Below are 13,682 nucleotides of genomic sequence, written 5' to 3' on the forward strand. Positions count from 1 at the left end.
TTCCCTTCAGAGTCAAAATAAAACTCATCTGCTTTCAACTGTATGGTACAGGCCGATGGGAAAGCAGAAAAAAACACGAGGCGCGACGATAGCCGATTTATAATTAACGAAAGCTAGCTAGCCGCGCAAAATAGTTTAGCATGACCGTGTTTGCGGACTGTCATTATTTGATGGTCGTCTCGTGGCAGGAGAGCACGGTGAATTGACCGGCGCGGCGCATTGCGACAGTTTGCCGCGAACCAGCTGGCAGATGTATGTAAATTGTTCAGAAATAACGTGCACACCTCGTAACTACCGAGCCTCGCTCTCCCCCTCTCACTGTCTCCTCATTTATTCATGCGGTTGTACTTGTATCTTGCTACAGAGTTCGGTCGAGTGTATCCTTTTTATCGCTGCTATTGTCATATATTTCGTCTATGCCAGCGCTGCACGTGTCAAATCGACCGGCGATCACCTTCCCTTTACCTCGGGTCAATGGTTCTCAAACTTTCGACCATGGTAGTCTCTTTTGTAGCCTTTAGTGCCAGGTTAAGTTGAAATTGAGATCGAGACTAAAAAATTAGTAGATTTAGAAACTAGTAATCAAGATGCCCAGGTAACTGATATTTATAAGTGAGGGAGAAGAGGGTAAGATGGGGATGCTAAGAAAAATTACTTCACAGCAATATATATATTACAAATAATTAATGTACAGAAAGAACTTTAGCTTATCTGCTGAAATTCAGAAAATAAAGGAAAATCTGACGAGTCATGAGAAACAAAAAAATGATCATTGCATGTACCTATAGAAATTTTCTATGCTGTCAAAAATCATTGGCATTGTGCAAACTATAAATGTTTTTCTAGATTTTAGAGGTTTCAGAAAACTGAAAATCTTATATGCGTAAATAAACACTACATCCTCATTTTTTTAAGATACAGAAATGTACACGTATATTACTTATGAGACGATCTAAAATTAAAAACTCCCAGTATATACTAATGAAGCTATATGTACATTTTGGTCTAAACTTGTTTTTAGTTTTTATTGGGTTGTAAATTACATTAAAGCAGTTATGAGATAAGTTAACTGTAGTTTCAGTGCGGTTGTGCTATTCTTGTAAGAACAAATTATGATTTATGAAAGCTCCCCTTTTTCTGGCATCTTTCTATCTCCTGTCCCCCTCCTCTCCTTCCACTTATTATGACATCATGACCTCATAAAGGGGCGCGCCCTCAGGTTTGAGAACCAGAGCTTTAACCTTTTTGCTAGAAGCACATGATAGTCGATGAGCACCTAGGAGCCCCATATGACCCAGGATGGACTATATTCGACCTTCATGTTAGATACACTAGAGTGTCCTAAATCTCAATCAAATATGAACCGTCGAAGAATAATCGTAAATACAAATAGTAAAATTTTCAGTATTTGAAAAAGCTTTGTGATCCATTTTATGCACAATTCAAAATTTAATACCTATTTTATTATAACAAATTTCTGAATCTTTTTGAAAGCATAATACATGACTTAAGTTATAATCAAGATCCAGTTGTTGCATTCTATTCATTGGTACAACAAAAACGCTAAAAGATAATTCCTATGCTTTTCATTTCTTTAAATTCAAAGATAAAATGCCACACAGTTGCTCAACTTTAAACTAGTGTTTTCCACTTTACATATTTTATGACCTGGAGTTCATATGCATAGTAGTAAAGGCAAAGTGGAGAAAACCATTTTATTCGCGAGTGAAGCTTGGATAGCACTGCTTTGTACTCTTACTGCTCTGATTTCTCAAGAGCTGCTTTTGTTTGCTAAATCAGCTGATTTACAAATCTTTTATGTTTCCCACTACTAAATATGTATACCTATATTTGTTCGGACATTGTTTTATGTTTATTTCGCCATTGCTTCCTGATTCTTGAGGATAATAGGTACTAGAATTTAATAATTGAGTTTACTATTCTACAGAAATTTATTGGCTTGGGTGCATGCATTTTATCAGTTCTTTGAGCATCAATAGGTTTATAGTCGATTCATAAACTCGGAATATTTGAAAACCACGAAATCATGAAAACAAATGCCGGAAACATTATTCACTAGTGAATATAGTAAACTTAGATTTCCAGGGTCTTCTCACTAAAGAAGATACAAAAATTTCAAATTTTCCAACTGAATTTTTTATGTAATATCGTTCAAAATAGTCCAAATTACGGTGTATTTAATACTATTTTCGTAGAGAAGAAATTAAAAATAAAAATTCAACTCAACCTTATAAGGTCTAATACGAAATACCAGAATTAATACGTGTACTTTGCACGGCCTTCTTTATAGTGCTAAATAAATTAAATACATTGTTTTCATAAACCTTTAAAAAAATAGTAAGGTACAAGAAATTGTTCAAAACAAGATAAATTTAATAAATGCTCCTTTTTGTTCTCCAAATATGGTCATTATTTTCTAAATTTCTTCAGTCAATAATTCTTATAATTATTCTTAAAATCTTTATTTCCCAGGCCCAGAGAAAATATCTGCAGATTAAAAAACACAATTTTACGCGAAAGTTATTTTTTTAAAGAAACATCATTAATCATTCAATTATCGAAATAAAAATTTACACACATCTAGTGCTCAGAAAAAACAGCAATGTTCCTCAATTATTCAGATAATTATATATTATCAGAACTAGTAATAATAAAAAAGCGACTTTCCTGTAATTTTTTTTATTCTAAGTTCCGGTAAGGAATAATAAGTATATCCTCTTGTAATGTAACAGTCCATAACTGGTCTCTATCGTACCAAAACATTCAAACTAAAAATTCCCGAATTTTCGATCCGTCCAAGTAAGGAACCGATACGTGATATCACTCTAAAGAACAGAATCTAGAGGGGAATGGAAAGCAGCCGTGAATTGGCATTGCGTTAGTGGCGGTGTCGATAGCTGGCTGCGCGCGAGCGACGGGAGAAGGGTGAAGGTGTTGGTGGGTAGGCGCTGCGCTGCTCGCGGTAACGATGGTAGATGTGTCGGTATACGGAAAAGGATCAATGAGCAGGTTCAATAACCTGAAATCCACTTGACGTCCGACTACCGTATTGGTACAAGCGACTGCGTCGCTTCAACAACCAAAATAGATATTCATTTTCCGAGAGTGCTATTTTCCCAGCCAGACACAAATCCAATACTGCTGATTTAAGTGCTCTGTTCGGGTCAAAGACCCTGCCAGCCTCTGATCGCTCGTTGTGGTTCTCGTCAAAACCGCGTTACAATATCTGTCGCCCGCGATTGTCAAATTATGTATGCGCTCTGACAGCTTTCCATCTCGCGACCTCTCCCCGACCCAGACACCGTGAAGACAACGAACGCCCCCGTTTGGAGAACGTCGAACAGTTCTCTTTGTTGACATTGATCTCGCAGGGGAGCGCATATCGAGGAGAAAAGCAGCGAAAAACGAGGAGCAAACGATCGATTCGATCTACTACTTTTCCTACAGGGACAGGGGGGAGAGGGGTTGCGCACTTACCTCGCGCCTACCCTGCACCTGCGAGCAAGAAGCGCGTCAAGTTAGTTCGAGCAAAATAGTGGCAATAGCGACGCGAATGCGACGGTTGTTCGAGAGCCAACGCGGTATCGAGCGTCGACGAGGGTTTCTTTCATCCCTTCATCCTTTCTACTCAAGCGCGAACGATTCGAACGGCAAACAGCCTTTATCGCAGCATCGAGCGCAAAGGGTGCAACAGAGTCGCCCTGTCCCGATCAAACTTTCGCCACGGTCGCGGCAAGCATCACTTGCGAACTGAATATTCAGGCGAGAGTGGACTCATTGGCGAACGTGAACCGTGCTCGCTGGAGAGGGTAAATGGGCCAAGAGGGGCCAAGAGGGTGCGCGTCAGGCTACGGGGGCTATAAAAGAGAGCGTTGTCGCGACGAGAACGCGCGCGTATTTACGCGACAAATTCGGGGCGAGTGTTAATTCCGAGGGAAACAGCCGAACGTCGACGTAACCTCGATCTGTAACTGCAGCTACTGCGAACTGACAATAATTCAAGAGAAACAGGATTAAAAGCGGATGACTGTAATTTGCCTAAGCAACGCTTAGTCTCGGGAATAAAAGCAAACACGCAGGATAATTGTTTCCCGCGAATCCTAACTCATTCCTGAATCCCCATATCTTCAAATAGAAGGATGGAATCCTCGAAGACGTGACCTAACCTAGCTAATTGACAAACGCAAATTGGTCGAATATGCGTTCAGCAGCGCGTCCACAGGAACCAGAACCAGAACCAGAACCACAAAGAACACAGACGTCGAACGAGGATGAGGACGAAGATATTACGTGTTGCCATCGAATAACCATCTGTCATCCTCTAATACGCGATATCCTTGTAACGAGCCCTGTTTTCAAGCGCCTGGGGCTACGTCTGACATGGGCAAACTTGTTCTGGATAGCGACTAGCATGGGAATGGTGTTACTCGGCTGGGCGGTCTTGTATTTCCTCCTAGACGACGTGATGCTTCCGAAGAGAGACGGCTTCGGTCTGTACGTTCTCGTAGTATTTTCTTATTTTCTCGGCTGGAGCCTGTATTATATCCCTTGGCTGAACCTGCCGCCGGTGGTTGGGATGCTGCTGGCTGGCGTAATCGTTCGAAATACCGGCCTCTACGATATTCACGAGGAGCTCGGCGTTGCTAACACATCCAAGATCAGAACATTCTGCCTGACCTTTATCGTGATGCGAGCAGGACTTCAACTGTCGACCACCAGCCTGCGAAGGCACCCTTTATTCATAATGATCGTGGCAATCCTACCCTGCACAGTCGAACTGTTTGTCCTGGCCATAATTTTCAAGTATATTCTACAGTATCCTTGGGACTGGGCCTTCATGACTGGGTAAGCTGAAACCGAACGATTTCTTCTTCGTAGTTTCTTTCTTATTATCCCACTGCCCTCACCTCCTTCTTTCTTTCCTTTGCTCCCTGCCTGACCCCTTCGAAGAGCGATACTCGCCTGCATGTCGCCGGTCGTGACCGTGAACTGTGTCCTAGCTCTGGCGGAGAAAGGATACGGCGAAGACAAAGGGATTGCTAGCGTACTGTGCACCGCTGCCTGCATCGATGATGTACACGTTGTTTCAGTCTTTGCAGTTTGTTATTCGATTGTTTTTGCAGATGGTAAGGTAACCTTGTTTGTAGAAGGTCACACCGAAATAAGGAGGTCCTACTTTGGTAGCGTGTTCTTGCTAGGGATGAAGAAAGATAATAATATGTAAAGGTCACCGTGAGTCAATTTTAGTAACTTGACTAGATTTTGTTTAAAACAATTTTTTCCAGATTAGCAGAAATATCTAAAGAATAGTGAATATTGTTAAACTACACAAATTTCGAAATTGTAGAATTTATTCAAATAACTCTTTAAATATAAATTAGAAATTATTTAAATGATGCAAATAAAGCATAACTATTTTTCAAACGAATTATTTAAGCAAGATAATATTCAGTAGATAAAACTACTTTTTACGATAATATTATTTATGTAGTAAATAATTTTCTTCTAAGATTATAAATAGTTTTTTTGCTTTTCTTGAAAGAAAAGAAAACGTATTTTTTTAAGTTGGTACTTTTGAAGTACATGTGTGATACATGGAACCTTTTTTCATCCTTATAAAGTAAAATATACTACCAATGTGTAATCACCTATTTTAATGTTACCCTATACACATAATGCTTTCATCCATGTCTAAGAATGATCTTTCAGCCAGGAAAAATGAATTTGTTGAATGAAACAAATCCATTGATCACAAAAACTTAGTGCCAACACGCACACAAAACGATAAATATGATCAAGAACTGAATTCATTAATACAGTAACAACCCCTGAAGTACTGGTTCTTCAAATTTTCTTGCATCTTCCCGTATCTTAATCCAGTTCTTGTTTTTCAGTTGTGTCGTAAATTAAATTATAAGCCATATTATTTTTCACGAAGCAGTTATGACGTACAACTTGAAAATTCCTTTTTTCTGACACTCTCACCGTTCCCCTTTCCTTAAAGCTCTTAGTTCAAGAGCGAGAGACGTAAAATAGCTTGAACTTTTCAGAGGAAGCTAGGTCTGCATGGTGGTTCTTCATACCTCCTGGTCTCCGAGACTTTACTCTAGGCATCATGCTAGGCGTAACCTTGGGAACCCTGTTCGTCTTTTTTCCTCATCGTAGTTACGTGAGTCCCTGTAGTTTCACTCTTCTTTCTATTCTTTGTTATTCTCATTTGCATCACTGCGAATCAGAAATACGTAATTCCGCACCGCATGATCTTTCTGGCTCTTGGATCCTTGCTATGTACGACAAGTGCCGCAAATTTGGCCATCTCTGGCGGAGGGTACCTGGCTAGCCTTATTTTGTCTTTCATCGCTATCACGGGTTGGAGGATTTTGTCGACTTCTTTTAAAGTAAATGTCCAAAGTTTCTTATTTATACATTATTTAGATCCAAATACAACTTCTACTCTGCAGACAACTCCGTTTCGAAAAGCGGCCTACATCATCTGGCACCTGATGCAGCCAATCTTGGTAGGAGTTATTGGCGCAGATATCGACTTTACCGACTGGTCTTTATCTAGATTTGGATTGCACTTGCTCTGTATCTTCATAGGACTGTTGGTAAATTGTTTTTATTTTGATTCGAATGAAAATTCGATTTTACATTGAATGTTCCATGTATTATAAAAACAGGCTCGATCGATTGTTACTTTTTTGACGACCTTTCATACCTCGTTTACATGGAAAGAACGATTGTTTTTCGTCGTAGCCTGGTTACCTAAAGGCACTCTGCAGGTATTTGAGTATTGGCATTGATATTAAAGCTGTGTTACGTCTAAGAATGTAATACAGAATGTGTATTTATTGATTCAAACGTATAAGGCGGCTCTTGGACCAATGGCTTACGAACGAGTTCGTAACGAACCAGATAATGAAAACATCGAACTTGCTTTGGACGTCGTAAGAGTGTCCGTGGTTGCTATTTTGTTCTTGGCACCAATCGGTGCCTTTAGCATCAACACTCTTGGACCAATTCTTCTGAATCAGGTAACCGCAGAAAAATATGAAAGAGATCGCGCATTGAGTTATCTACGCATTCTCAGTCTTCAACCTTTTCAAGTGCCTGGCGAAAATGAACAAAAATTGCCAATTTCCACTGGACTTACCCACACTGTTTAAATACTTAAACTAATTATTTATCTCCTACAAAAAACGATATACCATTTCTATCCTTCGAAAGAACTTCATCTGAACACGAAGGAATGTATTGAATCGATTCACTTTCTATATCGCAAGTCGCTGTAACTCGTTATTCAATGCAGGCAGTGACATCTATGAAGCAGAATACAATTAGTCATCATATTTCATTACTTCTTTACCAACCATATGTTATACTTTTGAAGTATTTAGAGTATTTACTACTACTGTAATTATGCGTTATACATTCCTACATTCATTATTTCAAACGATCCTACAAGTAAAGATTGACACTTCTACAGTCAATTAATGTATTAATAACTTAGTTTTATCTTGTCAAAAGTAAGAGTAAAAGAAAATGAGAAAGTAATAATAGAAACAGCAATAGGCTTATAATGAGTAAATACTGAATATCGTTTATTGTACTATTCATTGTATTCAGAGTTTCAATAAATCATGTATGAAATAGATGATAAAAGGTACTAATTGCAATAAAGTAGCGCAGTATTATTACCATTTATATTAAAAATTGTTATTTTATAATTTCATTGAATCCATACCATAAGGACATCACAGAACGAGAATAGGAAAACTACACTCTTTCCTATTATTGAATATATTGTACAAACATAAATAGCTAATGTGTATGAAATTCAATAAATTGGAAGGAAGAAATGAAGCGAGACATAGTGACTGCAGTGGATTAGCTGAAATGAAAAAGATTTTTAGCTGCTTTTACATAGTCAGCACCGTCCCAAGTTCAAAGTATCAAAGTAGCGCTATGATCTTCGCAAACGTTTACGAATAATCTTCCTGCTCGCTGTCAGCTTGTTGCATGGAGGCCATTTGCGCCACTGCTTGCAATTGCTGCCACTGTTGTTGTTCAGCGACTGCTTGTTCTTCCCTTGCTTTCGCGAATAATTCTTGCTGCTGTCTAAGAAGTTCCTCCTCCGGAATCCCCAAGTTTTCTAATCTCGTACTCTGACGTCTTCGTTTCGCCGCGACGGCTTTGCAATCTCGTAAAACTGCTTCCGCCTCCGCGCTATAGTCACCGAATCCGAGCTTCTCGAGCGCTTGAAGAACATGCTCTGCATTTATAGTTTTCTTCTGTTGCTGATTACAAATCTCGTTCGCTTCAGAGGAAAGTAAGTGAATGAACTCTGTGCAACAATTCAATATCAATTCCCGAGATTCGTTCGCGACGCGGACGTGTGGCAGGATCTCCTTGATCATTTTATTGATCGATGCACGTGGGAGAGTTAGCTCATCATCCTCGGTGGGTGATATTGCAGCCGAGGCCATTTTCTTTCTGTAACATTTAAGCACCAGCGATTTTTTCTTCGTTATGATCCACCGAACGTCATAAGTGAAGAAAAATGGAGGTAAAGAAAATGGAAAAAATAGAATCTTTGTGTTTGCTTGAACTTTTGGATTCTGATAAACTATTAAGTATCAATCAAGACGCAGTAAAAACTTTTATCAAGCCAAAGTGTACTACATATATATGTATGAGTTTACATACCCAATATAGTGATAAACACTTTTAAATAAAAAACATTTAAATATTAAGTACTGAGATGCTTGAACTTCTTTCTTTCCTTTCTTTCCGTATAGACGACACTCTGAATTGTTATTATTCGTTTAACGAACATTTCGATCGATCAAAAGATTCTTTCATCTAGTATGTATACACAACTGTAATCTTAACTTTAAGGCGTTAAGCTTATCGTCTTATCGCGTACTTGAGGCAGTTTTGTACGTTCTCGGATTATTATCAGATAAAATGTGAGGGAATAGTATATTGTGCAAAAGTACATTTCATATATATTTGTTATCTATTTAATTTTGCAACTATACACAGCGCAATACTGTCTGTTTTTGTTCCACTAAATGCCATAAAATGAAAATGAAATGTTAACGAAAATTCGATCGTTAACAATATACGTTACGCCTATTTTGCTCTGTTTATGTGCTGGGAAACATGTGGAAAGTGCAAGTGGATTTGTTGGTACTGTTAGTAATTTAAGTGTAACAGCATTGTTAGATGAAAGATATGTAGAAAACAATGACACATATAAATTCCTAAGGCTGAATATATCCTGGCTGCCTCCAAACAACACCAGACTGCCTTCCTCCTACAGGTAAATAATTATAAAGAAAAATATAAAAGAAAACTATTTTACAAAATATTATTTAATGTCCATATATTGTAGTGTTATAGTTACTGGCATACAAACAGAGAAAGATACAAACACCCTAAATTGTCGAGAAAAGTCAATTTTTTATACAGTGAACAATGGTAGACAGCAAAGTGTGTTGTTACCTACAAACAACATATTTGTTGACATGCCAGATTTTCATATTCAACCAAACTGTTCTTATAAGGTACAAGTTATTGCAAATCCAAGACCAAAATTTTTAATAAATCCAGCTGAAGTAAGTCTTTTTTTATGTATTCTATAACAAACATTAATACACCTAATAACGCAATAAAGAAGCATGTCTAATAAACAACTTTTAAACTGTACAGATTGTTTATACAGTTCCAGAATGCATAGGTCATGAATGTGCTTGTATTAATGCCAAATTGACGTTACCAATTCCAAATGTAAATGTAATTCAAAGAGGAAATCAAATAGTTATAAATTGGAATGTAACAAAGAATACTCCTGATGTTCATTTTTATATTATTAGGTGGTATTGCATGTTACAGACAAAATATTAATTTACAATTAATAATCTTCAATGTTCAAAATTAATTAAATATCTATATACAAATTCACAGTATTGGTGTGCCTCTACTATTATCAAACAATGGACTGACTCTGTATAACATGACAAGAATAGGAAAAGTATCTGCAGAGAAAAGTATGTTTTTTTGGGACCTGAGATCCAATAATCAAAACATAGACATAAAAGATGGATATAAAGTAGCAGTTATAGCTATGAATAATCATAGTTGTTTTGGTACAGAAGGATATTTTATCGTACACACTGCATCGTCTGATACAAAAATTGTAAACTACAATGTTGTAAGTTATTAACAAGAGTAATAACAATTGAAACTAGTATTTAATAAACATAAATTTGATACACGTATAAACTCATATTTCAGTGGTTCATTGTAACAGGACTAATGATTGCTTGTATTTTACTTGGAATCTTAAGTTTTTTATTATGCCATAATAACCATTTCTTTATGATGTATTATCATAATTCCCGGTAAATATTGAAACAGCAAATCAATGATTAGTTTAAAACGTGAAATAATGATGTTATGTGTATTGTCATTTACTGTAGGATGCGTTCAGTTTCCAAATGTAAGTCACAATGGGTGGAAACACTTTTACAAAAACATAATATTTTATATGTTCAATATGAATCTGAGGTAAGAAAGTAATCTAATATTTATAATATAAAACATCTAAAATAATCAAAATTGCTTAAAGGGTGACTGTAAAGAAGAAACAGATAAAATGCAAGCGCCATTCAAAACTGTCAAGTTGATAGATGAATTAGGTAGTGGAAATTTTGGCAATGTATATCTTGGCCATTTGGATGATGCAAATAATACTTTGGTGGCAATAAAAATGTCACAAGAAACAAATATGATCCCCATATCTGACATACGACAACAATTCATAGAAGAAATTGAAATAATGAAGAAGGCAGGAACTCATCCGCATTTAGTTAGTCTAATTGGTTATTGTATTCAACCTAACAAACCAATTTGTATTTTGCTTGAATATATGCAAGGTGGAGATTTGCTAACATATTTACACCTTAAAAAGAAATCTCAAGTGGACAAAGTTATCAATAATGAAAGAACTCTCAAAAGTTTGAACATTTCACAAAGTATATATTTTATAAAATAAGTCTTCTGTAGTTTATGGCTTTACTCAATCTCAGCTACTTTATATCTTTATTTTCAGTGTTATATTCAAATCTGAGTTCTACCACATCTGAGAAAACAAATATTTACGAATTGAAACAATATGTTCCCACATACATGAACATTAACAATAATTATAATAAGAGAGAAACAAAAAATGCAGAAGAAAACTGGACTCATCAAATTGAAAAACACCAATTTTTAAAATTTGCTACAGAAATTGCCATGGGTATGGAACACTTGGAAACCAAAGGTATCATTCATAGAGATCTTGCAGCAAGAAATATTCTTCTTGATGCCAATTTAACTTTGAAGGTAATTAATTTAAGGTAATGACATTAGTGTATAAATAGGAATTTTAACAATGTAATAATATTCAGATTTCTGATTTTGGACTTTCACGGAATGGAATATACGTAATCAAAAACGACAGAAAAAAACGTCATCTTCCCATAAGGTGGATGTCACCAGAAACTATACAGGACCGTGCCTTTTCTTCAAAGAGTGATGTGTGGTCATATGGAATCGTACTTTGGGAAATTGGCACTATGGGTGCTTTCCCTTATTCGAATGTGTCAGATGATTGTTTATCACGCCACATTATAGGCAATGGTCGTCTAGAACAACCAGATGGTGTTTCTCTAGATATCTACAAAATAATGTGCTCTTGTTGGAGCATGGAGCCTGAAGATAGACCAGATTTCACGCAGCTTCTTTCTGAATTACAAGTTTTAACCACTTCAAACTCCTTTACATCTGTCCCTAACCCTTCTTACGGTCTGTCATAAAATGAATACTTGTAACATAAATTTCTCAATGATCAAAACAACGAAGATACGAATATAATTAAGTACGTCAAAAGACTATAAATACATCGCTCACTTGTTGCGAACATGACAACTGAAAAGTTGTCATCAAAAAAACATTTAGTTTGAATGTTTTGAATGATGATAATTTCACCAAACCATTGTGTTTAAATGCAAAATGGGTATATTAAGATATCGAACTGGGACAAAAGTATTATAATATCGTCATTGACAATGAGTGAAAGAATCATTCCTTCCATATCAATGACTCAAAAGTGACAAATTCGTAGTTATGAATCGTATTATCAGATGAATGTAACGTAATGAAATCTTACTTACTAATTAAATATTTTAAATTCGACGCTTCCTTCAAATATCGTATCGACGTATGGAATTCCTAACCAAAACGTCAAGAAGTGTTCGTGAACGTTTCCGTACTTAAAAAACTAACAATCATGTAATAGCATATATTTCCGGTATACTAAATTGAACTTTATATCTATTCAGTATTTTTAATATTACACTATACACAGGAACTGCTCAGCTGTATCATTTGCTTATGATGGCGGATATTTATAAATAAGAGTAAAACTTGAATCACGAAAAATTTTACTCTTTTAATATTAGTATTCGCTTCGAACATTAAATTAAAATCAATATATCTGTGTACGTACAGGTAACAAAATGAATCGAAGTAGAAAAAGAAAGTTTTTTAAAACTTTTGTTAATTAAAAACCAGCCTTTTAAGTTCGTTATATAGGTATTTATTTACATTGAATTTGTAGATACGTCATGTCGGAGCCATCTAGCGAGTAAATTTTCGAACTAAAGACTACATTCGAAATACGTAATGGAATAAGAACGTATTTATTTGTTTAAATATTTACTCTTTTATTCTGAAGCACAAAATGTATCACAAACGCTTCATAACTTGTGCAACGAATTAGAATAATAATTTTGATAGAATAGTCTTCAAAACATTTTAAGAAATTCGGTAAAAAGTTAGATTAATGTTAGATAGGTAAATATATTTTCTTTCCATCGATAAGGAAGGAACTATATTTAATAAATAGTCTACTTTTGTTTTGATCTCACAATTTAAAGAAAAGATACTTTTATATCTATATTTTAGTAATAATTAATAGAAATCATTAATATTTACAAAGATTTCTATAGCGGCCGCCATAGGGCGCTACAAGAAAGCCACATCACGCACTAAATAAGCAGCCACAAAGGGCGCTAAAAAATAAATTATGTTGAATGGATTTTCAATTGTTTACTCATTCGATAAAATTGAACACGATGCGTGAGTTACAACTAGGTGCTATTAATACTCGTAATGAATTTTCATAATTCATTGAATTAAGAAGTTCCAAAAGATATATACAGTAAATATGAATATTAGAAGTAATTCTACTAAAGAGCTCGATTGCTGAAGATATTTGTTAAATATAGAATATTGTGTACTTACATTGCTTTCACCATTCAGTAATTTGCATAATAAACATGTTGCTCACACTTATGAAAATCCTTCTCAAGTTTTTATTAACACAAAATGATAAAGACAAATCAGCCTTTTGTTTTCCACCATTTTGTTTATACCTGAACAATAAAAATATTTCACATTACACTTTAAATATATTTTTTAACTTAACACGTATTGTATAAATAATTTCTCTTATGAACTGCAAAACTTAAAAATAATAACATGATAGATGAGTAAAAATAAGAGATTCTCAAAGTAAAAACTGTAATCGTCACTAACACTAACTCGTTCAG

The 13,682-nt window shown here is 35.7% G+C and overlaps 3 protein-coding genes across 3 annotated transcripts; 2 read left to right on the forward strand and 1 right to left on the reverse strand.

Annotated features, from left to right (window-relative positions):
• The first annotated feature begins 4,219 nt into the window (after positions 1-4,219).
• On the forward strand, positions 4,220-7,187 carry LOC143180046 (sodium/hydrogen exchanger 9B1). The gene is made up of 7 exons (XM_076379572.1): positions 4,220-4,866; positions 4,972-5,147; positions 6,072-6,190; positions 6,258-6,419; positions 6,483-6,629; positions 6,702-6,803; positions 6,891-7,187. Exons 1-7 carry the CDS (start codon positions 4,220-4,222, stop codon positions 7,185-7,187), a joined length of 1,650 nt encoding a protein of 549 aa, XP_076235687.1.
• A 515-nt stretch (positions 7,188-7,702) lies between these two features.
• Positions 7,703-12,468, reverse strand: Nc2beta (negative cofactor 2beta). Its single transcript, XM_076380233.1, has 2 exons — positions 12,243-12,468; positions 7,703-8,514 (listed from the first exon to the last, which is right to left on the reverse strand). The coding sequence occupies exon 2, from the start codon at positions 8,505-8,507 to the stop codon at positions 8,004-8,006; it is 504 nt and encodes a 167-aa protein (XP_076236348.1). The 5' UTR covers positions 8,508-8,514; positions 12,243-12,468; the 3' UTR covers positions 7,703-8,003.
• LOC143180047 (uncharacterized) lies at positions 9,117-12,486 on the forward strand. Its single transcript, XM_076379573.1, has 10 exons — positions 9,117-9,346; positions 9,419-9,641; positions 9,736-9,899; positions 9,991-10,222; positions 10,321-10,427; positions 10,506-10,593; positions 10,655-11,060; positions 11,138-11,412; positions 11,478-11,874; positions 12,437-12,486. The coding sequence occupies exons 1-10, from the start codon at positions 9,117-9,119 to the stop codon at positions 12,484-12,486; spliced, it is 2,172 nt and encodes a 723-aa protein (XP_076235688.1).
• The last annotated feature ends 1,196 nt before the right edge of the window (positions 12,487-13,682 follow it).

Source organism: Calliopsis andreniformis, chromosome 6, assembly GCF_051401765.1.
Source record: "Calliopsis andreniformis isolate RMS-2024a chromosome 6, iyCalAndr_principal, whole genome shotgun sequence".
NCBI lineage: Eukaryota > Metazoa > Arthropoda > Insecta > Hymenoptera > Andrenidae > Calliopsis > Calliopsis andreniformis.